Source organism: Typopeltis vanoorti, chromosome 5 (genome assembly GCF_054136105.1).
Source record: "Typopeltis vanoorti isolate ZY-2024b chromosome 5, IOZ_Tvanoo_1.0, whole genome shotgun sequence".
NCBI lineage: Eukaryota > Metazoa > Arthropoda > Arachnida > Uropygi > Thelyphonidae > Typopeltis > Typopeltis vanoorti.
In genome coordinates, this window is record NC_143553.1 from 37,058,324 (window position 1) to 37,084,526 (window position 26,203).

The 26,203-nt window shown below is 36.1% G+C and overlaps 1 protein-coding gene across 2 annotated transcripts in view; it reads left to right on the top strand.

Moving 5' to 3' along the window:
• Positions 1-26,203, top strand: part of eIF3a (eukaryotic translation initiation factor 3 subunit a) — a 378,310-nt gene that overhangs the window by 187,581 nt on the left and 164,526 nt on the right. For both annotated transcript variants that reach the window (XM_090393079.1, XM_090393080.1), the window contains exon 9: positions 196-312. In XM_090393079.1, coding sequence (XP_090249205.1) covers positions 196-312 — 117 coding nt within the window. The remainder of the gene's footprint in view (positions 1-195; positions 313-26,203) is intronic.

Below are 26,203 nucleotides of genomic sequence, written 5' to 3' on the forward strand. Positions count from 1 at the left end.
GAATAAACTTTAACATTGGCTTGAATAAAATACAGGTTCTGAACATTCAGTGGGATTTAAAAAAAGAAAAAGAAAAGAAAAACTTTGCTTTTCACTTTATCTGTTATAAAAAAATGTTCAAGAAAAATTCTTAACAAAATATCATTCTTTCAATCACTTTACAGAATTGCCTAATGAAATGGAAATTTCTTTTAGGTCTCACAAGTATATCAAACTATTGAATTTACCAGATTATTGGAACTTGCTCCATTTGCAACTCCATTTTATTTGGAGAATATGGTTGTTGAGGCTGCTCGTAGAAATGACTTACAGGTAGAATTTTATCTATATTTTATCCACAGTCATCATAGTTTATTAAATTCATTCATATGTAATTGAAAATAAATTCTTACATAATTCATTTATAAAAAAAAAAATATTTAGAATATGTAGATATTTTCAGTTAATGCAATCATGTCTGTTAAAAATACTCAAATGCTGCAGTTCCGTATTTGGTGATATCATGTTTAATATTTTATCATCAGATGCAGTGCTGTTTAGGTGTCCATTCCTCACCTTCTCATGGTGCACCCTGTTGGGTATCTACTTGGATTCTGAACGGACGAGGATGGGCTGGCAATTTGGGATTTAGCTGACCAAATTGTATTCTTATTGGTTAAACCAATAATACCATCTCCCAACTCATGATATTCTATATTATAGATACTTGAGAAATTGAGAAGGGAAAACAGATAACACCACTATTTATTTAGTTAGAATTGACTGCTATGCAGAGCTTCTGGGATTGCAATAGTATGCGTAAAAAGAGAACATGTTTTACCAAGGTATCGTTTGATGATGGAACATAAATAGCAACAGCTAAATATTTTGGGCTGGTGACAGCATATTTTGATTTACCTTATTGTTGATTGTTATTTATTTAGGAATGATAGATAGGAATATGGGGGGTGCTTAAGGGTCAAAGCTGAATAACTGAGAGGAGACCTCCACATAGCCTTTAAAGGAATGCGGAGAACCGACCAGGGCTTCTGACCTAATGTCCAATCCTCACCTTCTCGTGGTGCACCCTGTTGGGTATCTACTTGGATACTGAATGGACGAGGATGGGCTGGCAATTTGGGATTTAGCCGACCAAATTGTATTCTTATTGGTTAAACCAAAATATAGAATGATGGTACAACATGACAAAATTTCATGCCGGCTAAGGCGTCGCCCGGTTAAACAAGACCCCGTTGTTTTCGCCAGGGAACCAGGGCGAACAGCGAAAAGTCAGCTACTGGAACAAATCTGAAAATAAACCCCAACTCAACATCACCAGAGTTAAATATCGGTACTATCAACGTAAGAAGCCCGAATGGCAAAGAAATGGAGCTAGCTGAGGAATTAGATAAGTACCAGATCGACATAATAGGGGTGACTGAAACAAAAAAGACCAAAATGGTGAGATCTTTCTGAGCAATAAATACAAAATGTTATATTCAGGCAATGACAATCAAGGAAAAGGAGTAGCCATAGTATTCAACACAAAATACGAGGCTAATCTTCTTGAATGGCAGTCAGTCTCAAGTAGATTAATGTGGGCAAATATGAGAATGAGGAACTGGACAATGAGACTTATTTGTGCCTATGGTCCCACAGAAGGTTCTACTAAGGTAGAAGTGGAGGAATTTTTTGAGGCTTTAGAAAAAGCAACTGACACAATGAAAAATGAAAAGTTGGTCCTTGTTGGGGATCTAAATAGCAGAGTAGGAAATGATTGTGAGACATACAAAAATATTTTGGGAAAATTTGGAGAAAAGAGCAAAGCTAATAATAATGGCAAATATCTGTTGGATTTCTGCTCAGGACATGGACTAGTTATTACTAACACCATGTTCCAACATAAAAATGTGCACAAATTCACATAGAGAGAAGAGGCTAGGAATAAGAAAAGTCTCATTGACTATGTTATTGTTGATAGTGATGTTTTCTCCCTGTTGCAGGACACCAGAGTGTACAGAGGATTTGAAATTGGAAGTGATCACTGTTTAGTCTTGAGCAGGATAAAATTGAATTTCATATTGAAAAGAATAACATGTAAGAAAGTTTTAAAGCGAATTAAAGTTGAGCAGCTCTCAGATGTGAACTGTAGGCTAAAATACACAAAGATTATTGAAGAAAAAATGAAAGAGTTTGAGAACAGGAATCAAATCTTGGAGATTCAGTGGCAAACTCTGAAGAAAACATTGATTGATTCTTCCAGAGAGGCATGTGGTGAGGTTATCTGTAAGGATAAAAAAATCAGAACTCCCTGGTGGACACAGGAAGTTAAAGAGGCAGTGAAGGAAAAGAAGAAAGCATACCAAAAGTTCCTGTCAAATAAGTCAGCTTGTGCTCTTAGAGAATATAGAGACAAATGCAAGAATGCTAAACACTGTTTAAAACTAGCTAAACAAAAGTCATGGGAGGAATTTGGCAAGAATATAGAAAATAAATATCAAGCAAGTGGCAAAATATTCTGGAGGTTGTTGAAGAAGCTTAAGAATGGAGGAAAGAGTGCTGTAAAAGGAATTAGAGATGATAAAGGTGACATGAAAACGGGAGAAAAAGATATCCTTGAAGTATGGAGTAATTACTTTGAAAAACTGCTAAATGAAACAAGCAGTGATGACAGCACAGTGGTAAAAAACACTGACCAGGCATGCAGTCAGGAATACACATCCATACTAGAAGTAGAAAAAGCCATCAAAGGCTTGAAATGCGGAAAGGCAGCAGGAGTAGATGATATTCGACCAGAAATGCTGAAGTATGGTGGTATAAGAGTCTTACAGTGGCTGCACTCCATGGTTCAGAAAGCCTGGACAGAGGGACGAATTTCTGATGATTGGAGTAGAGCTCTCATAGTACCCATATATAAAAAGGGAAATAAAACTGCATGTGAGAATTACAGAGGTATTTCCCTACTGAGTGTTCCTGGCAAGATCTATGCAAGTATACTTGAGAAACGGTTGAGAAGAATTGTGGAAGAAAAGCTTGGTGAAGAACAAGCTGGATTCAGGCCAAATAGAGGCTGTCAGGATCAGATCTTCACTTTACGACAAATAGTCGAGAAAGCATGGGAATATAACATAGATCTGTATTTAAGTTTTGTCGATCTGGAAAAGGCATATGACAAGGTGCCAAGAGAGAAGCTATTCAATACGCTTCAGTTATATGATGTCAATGGGGCATTATATCAAGCAATACTTAGTCTTTATTTGAGTTGTAAGTCAGCAGTTAGAAATGAAGGAAGTACAGGAAGATGGTTTAATGTTAAATCTGGTGTGAGTCAAGGATGTACATTATCCCCTCTGTTATTCATTATCTATATGGATCACATTATGAAGGAAAGTGGTATTAAACATGTTATCAAAATTGGAGATGTTAATGTCAGCTCCTTGCTTTATGTTGATGATGTTATACTTCTAAATAAATCTGCTACAATCTGCAAGATTCTCTGACTAAATTGAATAGCTGTTGTAATAGATATGGTATGAAGATCAGCAATAAAAATCAAAGACAATGAAAATAGCAGAATCATTGAAAATGTCAACTGTGTTGTGAATGGAGAACCTGTGGAACAAGTAAAACATTTCAGCTATTTAGGCACGATTTTTACTGAAGATGGTAAATTAAATATAGAAATAGACAACAGAATCAGCAAAGCTGGTATGGTGGGAAGTCAATTGAATAAATTCATATGGAATAAGAGCGAAATCAGTCGGAACACTAAATTAGCTGTGTACAAGACAGTGTTCAAACCAGTTTTAACTTATGGATCTGAGAGCTGGGTCAGAAGTAAAACACTTGACCAAAGACTAGAGACCACAGATATGAGAGTCCTGAGAAAGATTATAGGCATGAACAGATGGCATCAATGGCAATATCATATTAAAAACGAGGAAATTAGGAAAGAACTTGACATTGTCAGCATCCAGGAATGCGTTAGCAGAGCTAATCTTAGGTGGTGTGGTCACTTAAACAGAATGGGCGAGGAAAGATTAGCAAAACCAGTGTTCTTTGCCAGGTTGGCAGCAAAACAACCCAAAGGAAGACCAAGATATAGGTGGATTGATACGGTACAAAATGCTTTAGACAATAGAAATATAAGATCTGATATTATTGGAGTCTTGACAAGTAACAGACTGATTTGGAGGAAAATTGTAGATAGGAAATTAATAATGATGTAATTTTTTTCATGTATTACCATCATATCCTGTATACCCCTTGAGGGTACATGGCAGGAATTTGATGATGATGATGATCGTTTGATGAAAAGGTAACATCAGCACTTGATGTAGATTACATTGTACTGTATAATTCCAAAATATACCCCCCCCCCCCCTTTTCCCCTCAGTATTTGATAATATGATGGTACATAATAAACTTGTTTATAATTTGAAGGACTGAAATTAAATGAAAATCTCTTTCTCTGTAGCATTACTCATCATCAAATTCCTGTCATGTACCCTCAAGGGGTGTACAAGATATAATAGTACTACATGAAAAAAATTACATCATTACTAACTTCCTATCTTCAATTTTCCTCCAAATCAGTCTGTTACTTGTCAAGACTACAATATTCTCAGATCTTATATTTCTATCATCTAAGGCACTTTGTACCGTATCACCCCGCCTATATCTTGCTCTTCCTCTGGGTCGTTTTGCTGCCAACGTGGCAGAGAACACTTGTTTTGCTACTCTTTCTTTGCCCATTCTGTTTAAGTGACCATACCACCTGAGATTAGCTCTGCTAACGCATTCCTGGATGCTGACAGTGTCAAGTTCTTTCCTAGTATCCTCATTTTTAATATGATATTGCCATTGATGCCATCTGTTCATGCCTCTAATCTTTCTCAGGACTTTCATATCTGCAGTCTCTAGTCTTTGGTCAAGTGTTTACTTCTGACCCAGCTCTCAGATCCATAAGTTAAAACTGGTTTGAACACTGTCTTGTATATAGCTAATTTAGTGTTCTGACTAATTACTCTCTTATTCCATATGAATTTATTCAATTGACTTCCCACCATACCAGCTTTGCTGATTCTGTTGTCTATTTCTATATTTAATTTACCATCTTCACCAAAAATCGTGCCTAAGTAGCTGAAATGTTTTACTTGTTCCACAGGTTCTCCATTCACAACACAGTTGACATTTTCAATGATTCTGCCTATTTTCATTGTCTTTGACTTTTTATTGCTGACCTTCATACCATATCTATTACAACAGTTATTCAATTTAGTCAGAGAATCTTTCAGACTTGTAGCAGATTTATTTAGAAGTATAACATCATCCGCATAAAGCAAAGAGCTGTCATTAACAACTCCAATTTTGATATCATGTTTAATACCACTTTCCTTCATAATGTGATCCATATAGATAATGAATAACAGAGGGGATAATGTACATCCTTGTCTCGCGCCAGATTTAACATTAAATCATCTTCCTGTACTTCAATTCTAACTGCTGACTTACAACTCAAATAAAGACTAAATATTGCTTGATATAATGCCCCATTGACACCACATTACTGTAGCGTATTGAATAGCTTCTCTCTTGGCACCTTGTCATATGCCTTTTCCAAATCGACAAAACTTAAATACACATCTTTGTTGTATTCCCATGCTTTCTCGACTATTTGTCGTAAAGTGAAGATCTGATCCTGACAGCCTCTATTTGGCCTGAATCCAGCTTGTTCTTCACCAAGCTTTTCTTCTACAATTCTTCTCAGCCGTTTCTCAGGTATACTTGCCAGGAACACCCAGTAGGGAAATACCTCTGTAATTCTCACATTCAGTGTTATTTCCCTTTTTATATATGGGTACTATGAGAGCTCTACTCCAATCATTGGGAATTCGTCCCCTCTGTCCAGGCTTTCTGAACTATGCAGTGCAGCCACTGTAAGACTCTTATACCACCATACTTCAGCATTTCTGGTCGAATATCATCTACTCCTACTGCCTTTCCACATATCAAGCCTTTGATGGCTTTTTCTACTTCAAGTATGGATATGTATTCCTGACTGCATGCCTGGTCAGTGTTTTTTACCACTGTGCTGTCATCACTGCTTGTTTCATTTAGCAGTTTTTCAAAGTAATTACTCCATACTTCAAGGATTCTACCATTTTCATGTCACCTTTATCATCTCTAACTTCTTTTACAGCGCTCTTTCCTCCATTGCTAAGCTTACTCAACAACCTCCAGAATGTTTTGCCACCTTGATATTTGTTTTCTGTATTCTTGCCAAAGACCTCCCATGACTTTTGTTTAGCTAGTTTTACACAGTGTTTAGCATTCTTGCATTTGTCTCTGTATTCTCTAAGAGCACAAGCTGACTTATTTGCCTGGAAATTTTGATATGCTTTCTTCTTTTCCTTCACTGCCTCTTTAACTTCCTGTGTCCACCATGCAGTTCTAATTTTTCTATCCTTGCAGATAACTTCACCACATGCCTCTCTAGCTGAATCAATCAGGGCTTTCTTCAAGCCTTACCACTGAATCTCCAAGATTTGATTCCTGTTCTCAAACTCTTTCATTTTTTCTTCAATAATCTTTGTGTATTTTAGTCTACAGTTCACATCTGAGATCTGCTCAACTTTTATTCGCTTTAAAACTTTCTTACATGTTATTCTTTTCAATATGAAATTCAGTTTTATCCTGCTCAAGACTAAATAGTGATCCCTTCCAATTTCAAATCCTCTGTACACTCTGGTGTCCTGCACCAGGGAGATTACATCACTACCAACAATAACATAGTCAATGAGACTTTTCTTATTCCTTGCATCTTCTCTCCATGTGTATTTGTGCACATTTTTATGTTGGAACATGATGTTAGTAATAACCAGTCCATGTCCTGAGCAGAAATCCAACAGATATTTGCCATTATTATTAGCTTTGCTCTTTTCTCTAAATTTTCCCAAAATATTTTTGTATGTCTCACAATCATTTCCTACTCTGCTATTTAGATTCCCAACAAGGTCCAATTTTTCCTTTTTCATTGTATCTGTTGCTTTTTCTAAAGCCTCAAAAAATTCCTCCACTTGTTCCTTAGTAGAACCTTCTGTGGGACCATAGGCACAAATAAGTCTCATTGTCCTTCCCCATTCTTATATTTGGCTACATTACTCTACTTGAGACCGACTGCCATTCAAGAAGATTAGGCTTGTATTTTGTGTTGTATACTATGGCTACTCCTTCTTTTCCTTGATTGTCATTGTCTGAATATAACATTTTGTATTTATTGCTCAGGAAGATCTCACCAATTTTTGTCTTTTTTGTTTCATTCGTCCCTATTATGTCGATCTGGAACTTATCTAATTCCTCAACTAGCTCCATTTATTTGCCATTCGGGCTTCTTATGTTGATAGTACCGATCTTTAACTCTGGTGATGTTGAGTTGGGGTGTGTTTTCAGATTTGTAGCATTACTCTTCTATCTAAATAGGCAACACTGTTAGGAAGGAGGAAAGTGATATTCTTGTATAATTTGTATATTATTCTTCTTAAGCCTTCATGAATCTTTTAGGTTCTTAGCTGTGGACTTTGCAACCGTCTCGATGGTAAGTTGGCTGGCCTTATTTATGTCTCTCGGTGTGTCCTATGTCCGTAGATGTGTGGGTTCATGGGGTTTGTTTGTCTGTACTGGGGGAAACAAAAAAACCTAAGTTTCCACGTGAAAAAAACCCTTACCTCCATATGAGACAGACTAACTCTCCTTTTGTCAAAAGTGACCAAATAAAGGTTCCTCACGTCACTGACGGGAATTCAACTCTGGTCTTTCCGACCAAAGGGCTTCATCTATTCCAACTGAGCTATGGAGGCTTTTGTATACTTTGTATACTGGAAAAAAAAAAGGAGTGTTAGGATATACACTGTTTGGAAAGAAGTCAACACACACCCCCATGGTCAAGGTATATTGTGCTATGTAATGAGTCATACTCTTATGCATTAGTAGTTATTTTTACTTATATGTGATACTTAAAATACTCAATAATTGAATGTTTATAAGCCTATTTTGTTTAGCACAAGATCATAAGTTATTTCAAATAACAGCAGTAAGAGGAAATTAATAGAGAAGTAAAGTTTGGAAAATGCAGAATTGAACCAATGTTCAGCAGATACTCCCTGCCATATATTTCTTTACAGATTTAGGAAAGTAAGGAAATCAGTGCACTGATCGTACATCAATCACTTCGCATAGCACTAATGTGCTTGCACATGTAGCAGTTATCTTGGCTTTATATTAAAATATAAATAAAGATTATTGGTATTGATTTTGTGATTATGAAAATATCTGTAGAAAATTCTTAATACATAGAATAAAATACATGAGGTCATTGATCAACATGATTGCTCTGTTTTGCAATGAGTGAAGGAATTTGTATGGGAACCAACACAAATGTAAGAGCAACCTTCAGTGGTCGGACAGATTTACAGTTTATATACTATTTATATAGAGTTAATAGCAGTTTAGAGATAATGTAACATTTGTAGCGAAAGAGTTATCCTAAGAAGAGAAATCTTGTCTAGAAATTTGAATATTGTTAAAAGTAACACTTGAAGAAAAGGGTTTTTATTGCATCATCAAACAGGATTGAGATTTTCTACAATTTAGAATTTAGAGTGGTGCATATTCTAGAAGTTTTGATACCTGTATACTGCAAGGTTTTCAAATGAAAAAAAGTAATTTACTGTCATCAGCAAACTGCACTCAGGTGAAGAAGGGATGAAAGAATGAGACTGAGTGGTACTCAGAACTGGTTATGAAGTTGGAGAGTAAAGATTCATTTACCATGTGTAAATATTCATACATTAAGATTCATTTACCGTTCATGTGTAGTGTACAGTTAGAAAGCTGGCAGCCATGTTTCAAGAGTCAGAAGACAGGTCATCAAATGGAGGCTTACTTAATAGAATTTGTAGACTTTGTGTCAAACTAGCCAAATTATAGTTACAAATTGATTTAATACATAAAATTTCATTTTCTGAATAGAAAGAGACAATTCAATATTACCGACAGAGTTACAACACATTAAGGTATCCAATAAAGGGAAGATTGTTGTTGGATTCACGTTCATTTAGTGAACTTGATGGAAGTATATAAGGAGTAAATTTTATCCAGAAACTGAAGTACTGTATGCCCACAGACGTGATACCCTTCGACACTTCTGCGCATGTCAAAAGGAGAATCCATTCCGATAATAGAGTAATTAATCCGTATTGTGGGATGAGTTGTTTATTATTACACGTCGAAAAATTAACTTCTGTTTTATGATCATTAATGTTTTTAAAGTGGTAAAAATTTTGGTTGTATAACAGTTGGAAAATTTTACGTTTAAAGCACGTGATTTCGTGTGTTGGTTACCAATTTGTACATCGCCTTATTTCTTTTTCCCCTTTAACATGAATTGACTCTTCTTGGCAGTCTGCCAACAACGGCTCTCGCTTCTGTGGTTGGACAATAGTTTTGTTTCAGAGTGAGACCAGACTGCAAAGATGTCAGACCCTTTAAAAGATGGCCCATTAACAGATGGCATGGTTCTCTCTCCCTCGGGATGATAAAATATTTAATGTACTAAATGTCTTTGTGGGGTGGGGGGAGGAGGAAAATTTGATGATATCCTCAATGTTTTTCCAGAAGAAATGATTGATACTGGCCATCTACAATTCACAAAAAAGAAAAAAAAATCTAGAATAATGAAAACAAAATCTCTCAACATAGGAAGCCAGATGATGCCACCAAAACAGAAATAATGAAAATATTTAGGGGTGCTTAATTGTGAAAGCTGTATAACTGAGAGGAGACCTCCACACACCCTTTAAAGAAATGTGGAGAACTGACCAGGGCTTCTGACCTAATGTCTAATCCTCACCTTCTCATGGTGCACCCTGTTAGGTATCTATCTGGATAATGAAGGGATGAAGATGGGCTGGCAATTTGGGATTTAGCCGACCAAATTGTATTCTTATTGGCTTAATCCAAAATCTAAAATAATGGTACAACACGACAGAATTTCATGCTGGGTGGGGTGTCACCAGTTAATCAAGGCCTCCAATGTTTTTGCTAGGGAACCAGGGTGAACAGCAAAAAGTTAGCTACTGGAACAAATCCTGAAATGCACCCCAAGGAAAATTGTAGATAGGAAATTAGTAACGATGTAAGTTTTTTATGTAGTACTATCATATCCTGTACACCCCTTGAGGGTACATATCAGGAATTCGATGATGTTGATGAAAAATATTTCTACAATGGAATTGTCATGGATATTGATAAAACATCAAGCCTCTCTTGCAGAAGCCAATATGCTTCTGTCTGCAGGAAACATCTCTGAAGTCAAGTGATGATCCAGTATTCTGTAATGTAACCATCATTCATAAGGACAGGACAGGGGATGACTAAACCCCTGAGGAGTTGCTAACCTTTTTTGGCAGCCATACTCCCTTCCAGCAAGTTCCACTGAACACTAATGTAGAAGCAGTTGTTATCCAACTCTCAGTCAGAATTGTGATAACAGTATGGTGCATCTACTTTCTTCCTATTTACTCAAGATGACTTTGTTATATTGCAGCTACCATCCTGGTTACTTTTAATTGGGTTTTGTTGTGAGTACTACCTCTGTGAGGTAGTACTCACACAAACATCAAAGGAAGAGTTGCTGACATATGTTCGGCAACAGTAATATCTCCTTCTTAAACACAGGAAGCAACACTCATGTGCCTATCTGAACATTCACTTCCATTGACTTAACTGTCTGTTCTCTCTATTTCCACTGTTTAAAGTGGGAATCTAATGACAGTCTTTTTTGAAGTGTTCACTTTCTTGTGATCGCTTTCTGCATTTGCAACCATATACTAGTGTAAAAACTTTACATAATAGTTTCACTTATGTTCATTTTTTATGGAATAATGTATGTTTTGTGAAAATTTCATTGATGAGAAATATGTTTTGTTATATGATAATCTGAAAGAATATATGTGTTTGCATTCATCAGTACAATTTTCTATGCTTGGTATTACCAGAGTCGCCATGCAGTAACAATATTAAAGGAGACTTAAATGTAAGTAAGTAAGTAGCAAACTTGCTTGCTGTATGTTGTAATCCTTAGAGAATAGCACATAAATGTTGTATGTTTGTTTACAGTAGTTTTCATATATCACACTTTTTGCTGTACAACATGTGAGCACTGTAGTAACGGCAACCAATTTGTGACCTGTGTTTTGCTTTGAATCTCAGTAACAGACATGTTTGATAGTTGTTTTTAGAACAGCTCTTGCTAGGTAACAGGAATGCCAGGCAAGCAAGGAAGGAGAGCCAGAAAGGTCTAATAAACTACCAAGCTAAGTTATTTTATCTCAGGAAAGTTTTTATATGCATTTTTAATTACTCTCGAAGGATACAAAATTCTGATGTTAATAATTGAAGGACAGTATAATATATCAAGCCTTCATAGATTAGTGAGAATATTTTGTGCTTGATGAAGGGCAAGTGATATTCCAAGGAGCAAAAGGAATCTGTAGAAAGACTTCCTTTTATTGGAAGTGTATTTGGAACTGCTCAATTAAATGTAATCATATTGTTTGAGTGATTGTTCTTCACGCTTACTTCAGAAAATTGAAAGAAAAAAAGACGTGTTTAAGGAAATGTGCTTGCTGAAAGAAGACATATGTAAGCACATTAGTTACATAAGGCCTTTTAACTTTGAATGTATTCTAAGGAATTTGACAAAAGGAAAAATGAATGAATGAGTAAAAACAATAAAATAAGTGCTGCAAAAGGAAGTTCTCATATGGCCAAGTGAAACTACAGAACTTTCAGCTGAATGCTATGTTCAGTTTGTTTTGTAAAGTATTTAATGTTATCTCTCAGTATTGAATTCAACTGTCAGAATATGAAAAAATTATTGAGCTCATACTGAGTAATTCTTAAAATTGCCATGTAATTACTTTATGTATTAAGAAGTTAGAAATTAATTTAGTACTTTTTAACATAAGAATGTCAGATCTCCTTAGAGAGATACAATGAAGTACTAAGAATTTGGATCTGTTTGTATATATGTTTACAGTAAATAGTTTAATTTTTTATATATCGGAATCTAATTCTTTAGAATACACAACATGTTGATCCTTGAAGTCAGTACACTATCACGGATACGAATCTGAAACATTCTAACCAACTAAAATTTAAAAAAATATAATTACATTGTTATCTTACCCCATGACTGACTATTAATATATAGGTTGGATATAAGTCGGGAATAACATAGTTGGAGGAATCAAGTGTTCAAATATAGCCTACATCACAAATATCACAGCAAAGAATTGCACAAACTGACTGGTCCACATTTTCGCCATTGGCAGAATTTTATTTTGCGTCAGTTAGCTTATGTCTTATCAGAGATGCAGTGAATCTTGTAACAGAGTGATTACACAAGCTACGATTCCAAAAACAGTTTCCATATATTCCTAGGCCATGGAGGAATGACAACTACACTACAGTCAAAGAAGATCATAATTATTTTCCAAAGATACCCCACAACAACTGACCGCGTTGCTTTCAGGTATTCTCAAGCAAGATACATCCTGTATCAGATTCAAAAGGAATCCTGGACCCAGTACAAATCTTTCAGTATGAGAGCAGCCAGCAGTAAAGACGTTTGGGACATAATGTGTAAAACAAAAGGCTCATACATCACCCACCAACTCCTCCATCTTAGAACATAATAGCCACACAGTTGCCAATACACTTAGGAATATTTTTGCTAAAACATCAGTTGCATCTTCTTATCCCTCTGAGTTCCTTGATGAAAAATGCAAAACTGGAAAACCAACAAACCATACTGAAGAATATGACAGTTGTTAGGGAAAGAAGAAATGCAAGTTTCTTTGTTTAAATGTCACTGAACTGCTGTTGAATCAGACAACATCCACTGTTGAAATTGTTAAACATCTATCAACTGTTGCATCTTTACAACAAAATGTTTTGTGAGATCATATTTCCAAATACTTAGCAAAAGGCAATTATTATTGGCTTTCCTAAGCCAAGGAAAGATCCAAAATCATCCATGAACTCTTGACCATTTGCTCTGACCAGCTGCTTGTGCAAGATTCTGTAAAAAAACAGTAACTCTCATCTGCTATGGTTTCTGGAGAGAAACAACCACTCACACAATGGTGGAATTTTGAAAAGTGTTTTGTGCTCGAACTCCAGCACACTGCGCATTTGTATGTCTACTGGAAGATTGCAAAATTCTTCTCATTCTGGACAATTGTTAAGATCACCCCAGAGCTGAAATCCTGTGTAAGAAAAATTTTTATACTGTATATCCCTTATCCAACACAAAGACCAAGGAATATTATGTTCTACAAAGGATAACTGAAGGCTCACTTTTCATGAAACATTTGATAAATGAATTGCTGGCAAGCCTATAGAGATGTTAGTTAAAGAATTTGACATGAAAGAAGTTGGTATGTTGCTCCTGCATTGGAGAAGGTACAAGTGTGAACATTAAAAAATGCTGTCTTAAGTTATGGCCTATTTTGATGTATTCTGCTGATGAAAATGCTGGCAATGTCTTTACAATATCTAGTGTATCAAAGGAGAAAGAAGTTGATCATGAGTTGCTTGAGTATGCAAAAAGTGGTATGGAATTTGCTACCAAGGATATAGTAAATAAGCTTAATGAAGACAATCTGGTTGAGTGGATGAACATTGACAACCATTCCTATGTTGTTCATCATTATACTGACACTGAAATATAGATGTTTTTAATTTTGATAAAAACACTGCAAGTGATGAAAGACTTACTATTGGTAGGTTGATTGACAAGATTCATGAATTAACATTAATCAACTTCATTTTGATGAAATGTTTAAAAAACATAGCCAAGAAGAATGTCTGTCAGAGCAGTAGGCTTTTATGTCCGAAGAAGCTGTGGCATCAGCTTCAAGGGAAGTAATGTTTTCCCCTGCATCATCACAGATCTATGATGAAATAGTTATCCATGAAACATGCAGTTATACTAACGATCCTCAACTTCCAAGCCTTTGTGACAATCCCAATAAGACTGAATATAAATTTGAAAACTGTAGTGTAGTAACATTCTTTCTAAGTACAGTAATTAATAAACCTGTTTTCATTAATATGGCAGCAATTTGATGTCAAATATCAGAATGGGGAACTGGACAATGAGATATATTAGTGCCTGGGTCCCACAGAATGTTCTACTAAGGTAGAACTGGAGGCATTTTTTTGAGGCTTTAGAGAAAGCAAACTGACACAATGAAAAAGGAAAAGTTGGTCCTTGTTGGAGATCTAATTAGATGAGTAGGAAATGATTGTCAGACATAGAAAATTATTTTGGGGAAATTTGGAGAAAAGAGCAAAGCTAACAATAATGGCAAATACCAGTTGGATTTCTGCTCAGGATATGGATTGGTTATTACTAACACTATGTTCCAACATAAACATGGAGAGAAGAGGCTGGGAATAAGAAAAATATCATTGATTATGTTATTGTTGACAGTGATGCAGAACACTAGGTGTAGAGAGGGTTTGAAATTGGAAGTGATCACCATTTAGTCTTGAGCAGATAAAATTGAATTTCATATGAAAAGAGGAACATGTAAGAAAGTCTTAAAGAGAATAAAAGTTGAGCAGCTTTCAGATGTGAACTGTAGACTAAAATTTACAAACATTATTCAAGAAAAAATGAGTTTGCGAACAAGAACCAAACCTTGAAGATTCAGTGGCAAGTCCTGAAGAAAACACTGATTGATACAGCCAGAGAGGCATGTAGTGAGGTTGTCTGCAAGGATAGAAAAATCAGAGCTCCATGGGGGACGCAGGAAGTTAAAGAGGCAGTGAAGGAAAAGGAGAAAGCATATCAAAAGTTCCAAACAAATAAGTCAATTTGTGCTCTTAGAGAATACAGAGACAAATGTAAGAAAGTTGAACATTGTGTAAAACTAGCTAAACAAAAGTCATTGGAAGTTTTGCTAAGATCATAAAAAATAAATATCAAGGCGGAAAGATATTCTGGAGGTTGTTGAAAAATCTCAGAAATAGAAGAAAGAGTGCTGTAAAAGGAATTAAATGATAAAGGTGACATGAAAACAGGAGAAAAAGATATCCTTGAGGTATGGAGTAATTACTTTGAAAAATTGCTGAAAAACAAGCAGCGACAGCACAGTGTTAAAAAACACTCAACATGCATGCAAGCAAGAATACATACTTGAAGTAGAAAAAGCCATTGAAGGCCTAAATTGCGGAAAGGCAGCTGGAGTAGATGATATTCAACCAGAAATACTGATGTATTGAGCCTATGGTATAAATGTCGTAGTGGCTTCACTGCATAGTTCTGAAGGCCTGGACAGAGGGATGTATTTCAGATGATTGGAGTAGAGCTCTTGTAGTCCCCACATTTATTATTATCACGTGACACCTCCAGGGAGTCAAAGCCTCGTCAAGGGAGGGTTCCTACTCCACAGCTCTCAAATCTCCACCACTCAATCCACCAACTACAATGAAATGCAACTACTTTCATCATCTACACCAATGCCATCTACCGCTGACCACCATAACTAGTATTTCTACAGACAATCACAAAGATTCATGCCCACGCGGGATTCAAACCCACAGCCTTTTGTCTGTAGAGCAGATACGCTAACCACTCGGCAAACCAGGCCGGCAAAAAAAAAAAAATAAATAAATTTGGTATGAAGGCAAATATATAAAAAAGGGAAATAAAACTGAATGTGAGAATTACGGAGGTATTTCTCTATTGAATGATCTTGGTAAGATTTATGCACGTATACTTGAGAAGTAGTTCAGGTAGATTGCAGAGGGGGAAGCTTGGTGACTGGATTCAGGCCAAATAGAGTTGTAAGTGAGCAGTTAGAATTGAAGGAAGTACAGTAAGATGGTTTCATGTGAAACCCGGTGTCAGATACTCTGATACTTTATCCTCTCTGTTATTCATTATCTATATGGATCACGTTATGAAGGCATGTGGTATTAAACCTGATATCAAAATTGGAGATGTTAATCTCAGCTCTTTTCTTTATACAGATGATCTTATACTTTTATTAAATAAATCCAGTTCAAGTCTGCAAGATTCCTTGACTAAATTGAATAACTGTTGTAATAAATCATCATTATTATTTTTATCCTCATCATCATCAAATTCCTGACATGTATCCAAAGGGGTGTACATGATGTGATAGTACTACATAAAAAACTCGCATCATTATTAACTTCCTGTCTACAATTTTCCTCCAAATCAGTCTATTACCTGCCAAAACTACATTATCAGATCTTATATTTCTTTCTTCTGTAGGCACTATTTACTGTATCCATTCACCTATATCTTGCCAACCTTTGCAGAAAACACTTTTTTTGCTAATCTTTCCTCTCCCATTCTGCTTAAGTTACCATACCACCTGAGATTAGCTCGGCAAACACATTCTTTGATGTTAACAATGTACAGTTCTTTCCTGATATCCTAATTTTTAATATGATATTGGCATTGATGCATCTGTTCATGCCCCTAAGCTTTCTCAGGACTCATATCTGTGGTTAAGTGTTTTATTTCTAACCAAGCTCTCTTGATACATGAGTTAAAATTGGTTTGTACGCTGTCTTATATTCAGCTTATTTAGTGTTTTAACTAATTTCTGTCTTATTCCATATAAATTTATTCAGTTGACTTCCTACCATACTAGTTTTGTTGATTTTGTTGTCTATACCCATAATTAATTTATCATTTTCACTAAAAATCATGCCTAAATAACCGAAATGTTTTACTTGTTCTATAGGTTCTCTAAGGGGGTGCTTAAGGGTCAAAGCTGTATAACTGAGAGGAGACCTCCACATAGCCTTTAAAGGAATGCGGAGAACCGACCAGGGCTTCTGACCTAATGTCCAATCCTCGCCTTCTCGTGGTGCACCCTGTTGGGTATATACTTTGATACTGAACGAACGAGGATGGGCTGGCAATTTGGGATTTAGCCGACCAAATTGTATATTCTTATTGGTTAAACCAAAATAAAAAATGATGGTACAACATGACAAAATTTCATGCCGGCTGGGGCGTCGCCCGGTTAAACAAGGCCCCCGTTGTTTTCGCCAGGGAACCAGGGCGAACAGCGAAAAGTCAGCTACTGGAACAAATCTGAAAACAAACCCCAACTCAACATCACCAGAGTTAAAGATCGGTACTATCAACGTAAGAAGCCTGAATGGCAAAGAAATGGAGCTAGCTGAGGAATTAGATAAGTACCAGATCGACATAATAGGGGTGACTGAAACAAAAAAGACCAAAACTGGTGAGATCTTTCTGAGCAATAAATACAAAATGTTATATTCAGGCAATGACAATCAAGGAAAAGAAGGAGTAGCCATAGTATTCAACACAAAATACGAGGCTAATCTTCTTGAATGGCAGTCAGTCTCAAGTAGAGTAATGTGGGCAAATATGAGAATGGGGAACTGGACAATGAGACTTATTTGTGCCTATGGTCCCACAGAAGGTTCTACTAAGGTAGAAGTGGAGGAATTTTTTGAGGCTTTAGAAAAAGCAACTGACACAATGAAAAAGGAAAAGTTGGTCCTTGTTGGGGATCTAAATAGTAGAGTAGGAAATGATTGCGAGACATACAAAAATATTTTGGGAAAATTTGGAGAAAAGAGCAAAGCTAATAATAATGGCAAATATCTGTTGGATTTCTGCTCAGGACATGGACTGGTTATTACTAACACCATGTTCCAACATAAAAATGTGCACAAATTCACATGGAGAGAAGAGGCTAGGAATAAGAAAAGTCTCATTGACTATGTTATTGTTGATAGTGATGTTTTCTCCCTGGTGCAGGACACCAGAGTGTACAGAGGATTTGAAATTGGAAGTGATCACTATTTAGTCTTGAGCAGGATAAAATTGAATTTCATATTGAAAAGAATAACATGTAAGAAAGTTTTAAAGCGAATAAAAGTTGAGCAGCTCTCAGATGTGAACTGTAGACTAAAATACAGGAATATTATTGAAAAGAAAATGAAAGAGTTTGAGAACAGGAATCAAACCTTGGAGATTCAGTGGCAAACTCTGAAGGAAACATTGATTGATTCTGCCAGAGAGGCATGTGGTGAGGTTGTGTGCAAGGATAAAAAAATCAGAACTCCCTGGTGGACACAGGAAGTTAAAGAGACAGTGAAGGAAAAGAAGAAAGCATATCAAAAATTCCTGGCAAATAAGTCAGCTTTTACTCTTACAGAATACAGAGACAAATGTAAGAAAGCTAAACAGTGTGTAAAACTAGCTAAACAAAAGTCATGGGAGGACTTTGGCAAGAATATAGAAAATAAATATCAAGAAGGTGGCAAAATATTCTGGAGGTTGTTGAAGAAGCTTAGGAATGGAGGAAAGAGTGCTGTAAAAGGAATTAGAGATGATAAAGGTGAAATGAAAACAGGAGAAAAAGATATCCTTGAAGTATGGAGTAATTACTTTGAAAAACTGCTAAATTAAACAAGCAGTGATGACAGCACCGTGATAAAAAAACACTGACCAGGCATGCAGTCAGGAATACATATCCATACTTGAAGTAGAAAAAGCCATCAAAGGCTTGAAATGTGGAAAGGCAGCAGGAGTAGATGATATTCGATCAGAAATGCTGAAGTATGGTGGTATAAGAGTCTTACAGTGGCTGCACTGCATAGTTCAGAAAGCCTGGACGGAGGGACGAATTCCCGATGATTGGAGTAGATCTCTCATAGTACCCATATATAAAAAGGGAAATAAAACTGAATTGTGAGAATTACAGAGGTATTTCCCTACTGAGTGTTCCTGGCAAGATCTATGCAAGTATACTTGAGAAACGGTTGAGAAGAATTGTGGAAGAAAAGCTTGGTGAAGAACAAGCTGGATTCAGGCCAAATAGAGGCTGTCAGGATCAGATCTTCACTTTACGACAAATAGTCGAGAAAGCATGGGAATATAACAAAGATATGTATTTAAGTTTTGTCGATTTGGAAAAGGCATATGACAAGGTGCCAAGAGAGAAGCTATTCAATATGCTGCAGTTATATGGTGTCAATAGGGCATTATATCAAGCAATACTTAGTATTTATTTGAGTTGTGAGTCAGCAGTTAGAATTGAAGGAAGTACAGGAAGATGGTTTAATGTTAAATCTGGTGTGAGACAAGGATGTACATTATCCCCTCTGTTATTCATTATCTATATGGACCACATTATGAAGGAATGTGGTATTAAACCTGATATCAAAATTGGAGATGTTAATGTCAGCTCTTTGCTTTATGCGGATGATGTTATACTTCTAAATAAATCTGCTACAAGTCTGCAAGATTCTCTGACTAAATTGAATAGCTGTTGTAATAGATATGGTATGAAGGTCAGCAATAAAAAGACAAAGACAATGAAAATAGGCAGAATCATTGAAAATGTCAACTGTGTTGTGAATGGAGAACCTGTGGAACAAGTAAAACATTTCAGCTACTTAGGCACAATTTTTACTGAAGATGGTAAACTAAATATAGAAATAGACAACAGAATCAGCAAAGCTGGTATCGTGGGAAGTCAATTGAATAAATTCATATGGAATAAGAAAGAAATTAGTCGGAACACTAAATTAGCTGTATACAAGACAGTGTTCAAACCAATTTTAACTTATGGATCTGAGAGCTGGGTCAGAAGTAAAGCACTTGACCAAAGACTAGAGACCGCAGATATGAGAGTCCTGAGAAAGATTAGAGGCATGAACAGATGGCATCAATGGCAATATCATATTAAAAATGAGGATATTAGGAAAGAACTTGACATTGTCAGCATCCAGGAATGCGTTAGCAGAGCTAATCTCAGATGGTATGGTCACTTAAATAGAATGGGAGAGGAAAGATTAGCAAAACAAGTGTTCTCTGCCAGGTTGGCAGGAAAACGACCCAGAGGAAGACCAAGATATAGGTGGATTGATATGGTACAAAGTGCCTTAGACGATAGAAATATAAGATCTGATAATGTTGGAGTCTTGACAAGTAACAGACTGATTTGGAGGAAAATTGTAGATAGGAAGTTAGTAATGATGTAATTTTTTCATGTAGTACTGTCATATCCTGTACACCCGTTGAGGGTACATGGCAGGAATTTGATGATGATGATAGGTTCTCCATTGACAATGCAGTTGATACTTTCAACTTCTGCCTATTTTCATTGTCTTTGACTTGTTATTGTTGACCTTCATACCAAATTTATTACGATAGTTATTCAATTTAATATCTTATAACATCTGCATATAATAATGAGCTCAGATTAATGTCTCTAATTTTGATATCAGAGGTTTAATACCACTTTCCTTTATAATATGATCAATATAGATAAACAATAACAGATTGGATAATGTACATCCTTGTCTGACAACAGATTTCATATCAAACCATCTTCCTGTACTCAATTCAATTCTAACTGCTGACTTATAACTGAAAGACTAAGTATTGCTTGATATAATGCCCCATGACACCATATAACTGTAGTGTTTTGAATAGCTTTTCTCTTGGCACCTTGCATATGCCTTTTGAGTGTCTACAAAACTTAACTACAGATCTTTGTTATATTCCCACTATTTCTCAACTATTTGTCATAAAGTGAAAATCTGATCCTGGCAGCCTCTATTTGGCCTGAATCCAGCATATTCTTCACCAGGCTTCCCTTCTGCAATCCTTCTCAACTGCTTCTGAAGTATATGTGCATAAATCTTACCAGGATCACTCAGTAGAGAAATACCTCATTAATTCTCATATTCAGTTTTATTTCCCTTTTTTGTATATGGGGATGACAAGAGCTCTACTCTGATCATCTGAAATACATCTCTCTGCCCAGGCTTCGGAACTATACAGCGAAGCGATTTCAAGACTTTTTTACCATAGGCTCCATACTTCAGCATTTCTGGTCGAATAGCATCTACTCCAGCTGGCTTTCCGCATTTCAGGTTTTCAATGTTTTTTAGCAATTGTTTAAAGTGATAACTCCATACATCAAGGATATCTTTTTCTCCCTTTTTTTCATATCACCTTTATCATAATTTAATTCCTTTTACAGCACTTTTTCCTGTTTTTCTGAGGTTTTTATTATTAGTATCTGAGGAATGAAGGACTCATCGAGGGAGGCTGTAAATTACCCAACCCAGCTATCGTACCTTCGCTTAAATTAATTTATAGTAGATGCACTCAATACTCCTAAGGGCAAATTATTCCACTCATTCACTGCTCTGTGGGAGAAAAACCTAGCTCTTACCCCTTTCTTGACTGAGAACAACCTTAACTTCCGTTTTTCAACAACCTCCAGAATATCTTTCCACCTTTTTGATATTTATTTTCTACGTTCTTACCAAAAATTCCAATGACTTTTGTTTAGCTAGTTTTACACACTGTTTAGCTTTCTTACATTTGTCTCTGTATTCTCTAAGACCACAAGCTGACTTATTTGCCAGGAACTTTTGATTTGCCTTCTCCTTTTCCTTCACTGCTTGTTTAATTTCCTGTGTTCACCATGGGGTTTTTATTTTTCTATCCTTGCAGACAACCTCACTACTTGCCTCTGGCTGCATCAGTGTTTTCTTTGGGGCTTGCCACTGAATCTTGAAGGTTTGGTTCCTGTTCTCAACCTCTTTCATTTTTTTCTTGAATAATGTTAGTATATTTTAGTCTACAGTTCACATCTGAAAGCTGCTCAACTTTTATTCGCTTTAATAAAACTTTCTTACATGTTCTTCTTTTCAGTATGAAATTCAATTTTATCCTGCTCAAGACTAAATGGTGGTCACTTCCAATTTCAAATCTTCTGTACACTCTAGTGTCCTGCACCAGTGAGAAAATATAACTATCAACAATAACATAGTCAATGACATTTTCCTTATTCCTTGCTTCTTCTCTCCATGTGAATATGTGCACATTTTTATGTTGGAACATTATATTATTAATAACCAGTCTGTCCTGAGCAGAAATGCAACATGCAGTTGCCATTATTATTAGCTTTGCTCTTTTCTCCAAGTTTTCCCAAAATATTTCTGTAAGTTTGGCAATCATTTCCTACTATTTAGAACATTTCCTCTGCTATTTGGATCCTCAACAAGGACCAACTTTCAATTTTTCATTGTGTCAGTTGTTTTCTCTAAAGCCTCAAAAAATTCCTCCACTTCTACTTTTGTAGAACCTTTTGTCCAGTTCCTAATTCTGATATTGCCTGCTATTCAAGAAGATTAGCTTTGTATTTAGTGTTGAATACTATAGGTTCTTTCTTTTCCGTGATTGTTATTACCTGTAAGCCTGTGTAGCTCAGTGAATGTGGATATTTGCACACCACGGCACTTGACCGCATGAAGGAAGACTTCTTGGTTTCGAATCTAGTCGGCGACTAGAAGAAATTTTTCTGAGCCTTTTTTCGACCAGTTCCTGTGTTAGTCGATCTCTGGCATGGGCAAGTGGGTTTTTTCTCCCAAAAACTTGGGTTTTTCATCCCATAAACTGAAGAAAATCGACCGTAGAACCCACATTATTTCAGACATTAAATACGAGTGTATGGCGATGAGATGGCGGCACTTCTTGTGCAGTCTCTTCTATGCATGCTGCTTAATTAGTGATAGCCTTCGGCCAGCTATCTCTTATTGGCTACCAGTGGAGATTGAACTGCCCACTGGTAGTGAAAAAAGTTAGATAGGGCTAAACGGTCTCGCCTACTCCCTATATACTACGGGAATAAAAAGGCGTTAGCTGATATTTTTTTTAAAATTTATTATTATTTTTTTTTTTTATTACCTGTATATATAACATTTTGTATTTATTGCTAAGAAAGATCTCACTAGTTTTTGTCTTTTTGTTTGTCATCCCTATTATGTCGATCTGGTAGTTATCCAGTTCTTCTGCTAGCTCTCTTTCTTTGGCATTCACTTCTTATATTGATAGTACGAATCTTTAACTCTGCTGATATTGAGTTGGGGGTGTGTTTCAGGATTTGTTCCACTAGCTTGCTTTTTGCTGTTTGCCCTGGTTCCCTGGCAAAAACAATGGGGTGGGTTGTTTAGGTGGGTGATGCCCAGCCAGCATGTAATTTTGTCATGTTGTACCACCATTTTATGTTGTGGTTTAAGCCAAGAAGAATACATTTTGGTCTGCTAAACCCCAAATTGGCAGTCCAAGAGAAGGCGAGGATTGCCAAGCATGCGATATCGCGTGATGCGAGCTCTCACCTGGCGGCCGATCATGCGTTATCGCAATGGACGTCGCTATCAAGTAAAAAAAAAAAAAAAATTGCCCACAACACGAAATTCCAATTTTCAGCTTGGCAATGAACGTGTTAAATATGGAAATCAACAACAGAATCAATGCTGGTATGGCTGGAAGTCAATTGAAGAAATTTATATGGATTAAGAGAGAAATTATTGATAACACTAAATTAGCTGTATACATGACAATGTTCAAACTATTAACTTATGGATCTGAGAGCTGGGTTAGAAATAAAACACTTGACCAGAGACTGAAAGATTAGGGGCATGAACAGATGGTATCAGTGCCAACATCATATTAAAAACGAGGATATTAGGAATGAACAGTACGTTGTTAACATTCAGGATTGTGTTAGCAGAGGTAATCTCAGGTGGTATGGTCACTTAAACAGAATAGGAGAGGAAAGTTTAGCAAGACAAGTGTTTTCTGCCATGTTGGCAGGGAAAAGATCCAGACGAAGACCAAGATATAGGTGGTTTGATACAGTAAAAGTTGCCTTAGAAGAGAGAAATATAAAGATTTGATAATGTTGGGGTCTTAACTGATAAGAGATTGATTTGGAGAAAAATTTTTTGATAGCAAGTTAGTAATGATGTAGTTTTGCATGTAGTGCTGTCATAATATCCTGTATCCCTTGAGGGTACATGTCCGGAATTTGATTATGATGTTTCGACCATTTTATTAAGCTCATCATCTGGAGTATAAACACACATACACACACAAGCAAGCTACATTACAAGTCAGACAAGTATGCCAATGTGACATTAATTTAATCATCTATTATGTAAATCGTCTGACTTCTGGTGGGTGGGGGAACAACCTACAACTAAGCTATATCCTCTTTTTACATGGCCAAAGAATAAATTATATTATCTTTTATACTTTTAATACAGCAATAGTGTTTGTTATACAGTAAAACCTCGATATAACAGACTAATTTGGGCCAGCAGGGTGTCTGTTAAATCTGAAAGTCCGTTATTAATAAAGTTAATTTTTCCAAATGCATCGGCCGGCACGTATTAAAACTGCAGTAGAAAGTCACGCCATGTGACAAAAGAACCAATCACAGCACGATTGGTTCTTTAACGTAATAATCGTTCGCGGAACATGTTTTATGAGTGGTGACTTGTGTATGTTGGCTAAATTACTACAGTGTTTTTCCAACATATGTAATTATAAGCAAATGTTGGTTAAAAGCATTTTAAAATTAACAGGGTGGTAATTTTGCAGGTAGAATATGTGACATCCACCTTTAGATTTTTAAACCATTGTTGAGATTAGGGTGGATGGTTAAAATTTCACAGGACTCCTTAAATTTGCCTTCGTATTAAATGTGCAAGAGAACTGGCACTGCATACATGGCTTCAAGCACAAGTAGCAAATTTTAGACCAATTATTATCTACAGTGGTGGTTAATGTATTCCAAAAGTTAGACAAAATTAGGGAATGGGTGGATAGGAATATGTTACATAGGGAGGAAGCATGGCTTTGTAAAATGTACCATATTTACTCAAATATAACTTGCACTTTTTTTTTTCTCAGAATTAAAACTAAAAAAATCATAGGGCAAGAAATATGCAGGGATTTTTGGAAAAAGTTTTCACAAAAAACTGAAAATGGATATGACTTACCAAGGATCTCCTATTCGCTATCGCTGCTTCCAGAGCAGTTTCCTTGTGTGCAACGTCAAAGTCATCTACCCAGGTATGTCACGTAATAATAATATAGCATCATCTTCTTTCCCATTATTTCAAGCAAAAATTACCAGTAATTTACAAGACTTGAGATGCCTAATAAACAATCCTTCACGACTAATGAGAACTGAAAGCAGAGCACGAAACAAAATCAATGGTATGCCAGTAGGGAGAGAGCATCTTATGAAGATGTGCATATGATTGGTGCAGTATTAACAAACAATCGTGCTATCAAACGACAAAGGCAAGCCAACAGTTGTTGAGTTGAAATGCTAATTCTCATCAATTGAATTCCATAATATCTGAAACTGCCATAACAATATTTACTATATATTTATAATTAACACAATAGCTATTTGGATTATAAGACCATAGGTTTAATATATAAATGTACACATCTGTCGACTAGTTTCGCTAGCAAAACTGACTAGCTTTGTCAAGACTAAACAGTGAGGAAAACTACTAAATGCAAAAATGAAGGAAAGCAGTTACAGTTTACAACGAAATTGGAAGGCACCGCGTGACATGGTATGAGTGAAGTGATATACTTCAGTCATTATCATAGATACGCGTTACATAGTTTTGGGCGTATTGTAGTTCTGCTAAACTTAATGAGTTAATAAGATTCTTTCATATATCCTTTAATATTACTCCTTGGTTTCTATTAAGGTTGTTACCTGTTCATAGGACCACAGCAGCTTCTTTAAATACTCGACATCTGTAATCTTCCTCCATGTAAGGCATTGAGCTGTTATCCCGATCTATTGCATGGTTTGAAATTGAAAAGTGATGTGCCAAACCTGAGGTGTCCATTCTGTTATGATTAACATCTCCGACATGTTCCTTCTGTCTAATTTCTAAGCTTCTCGAAGTTTGGCTTATGTATGATAGTCCACATGTACAAGGTATGCTGTACACACCTGCATATTTGAAAAACGGTACACTGTCTTTAGGGGATCTTAAAAATTGTCTAGTGGTAGTGGTCTGTTTAAACACAACTCTGATGTTGTAAGATTTTAAAATTCTAGCTATTTCATTAGACACTGAACCAACATAGGGTATGACAATGGTTGATACATACTGAGTTGCTAAACGTTGTTGCTGGATGTTGTTTTTATAGAGCATTTTATTGATTAAGTTCAGAGGATACCCATTTTGAGAAAGAGCTTTGGAGATGTGGGAAAGTTCTGTACGTATGTCTTCT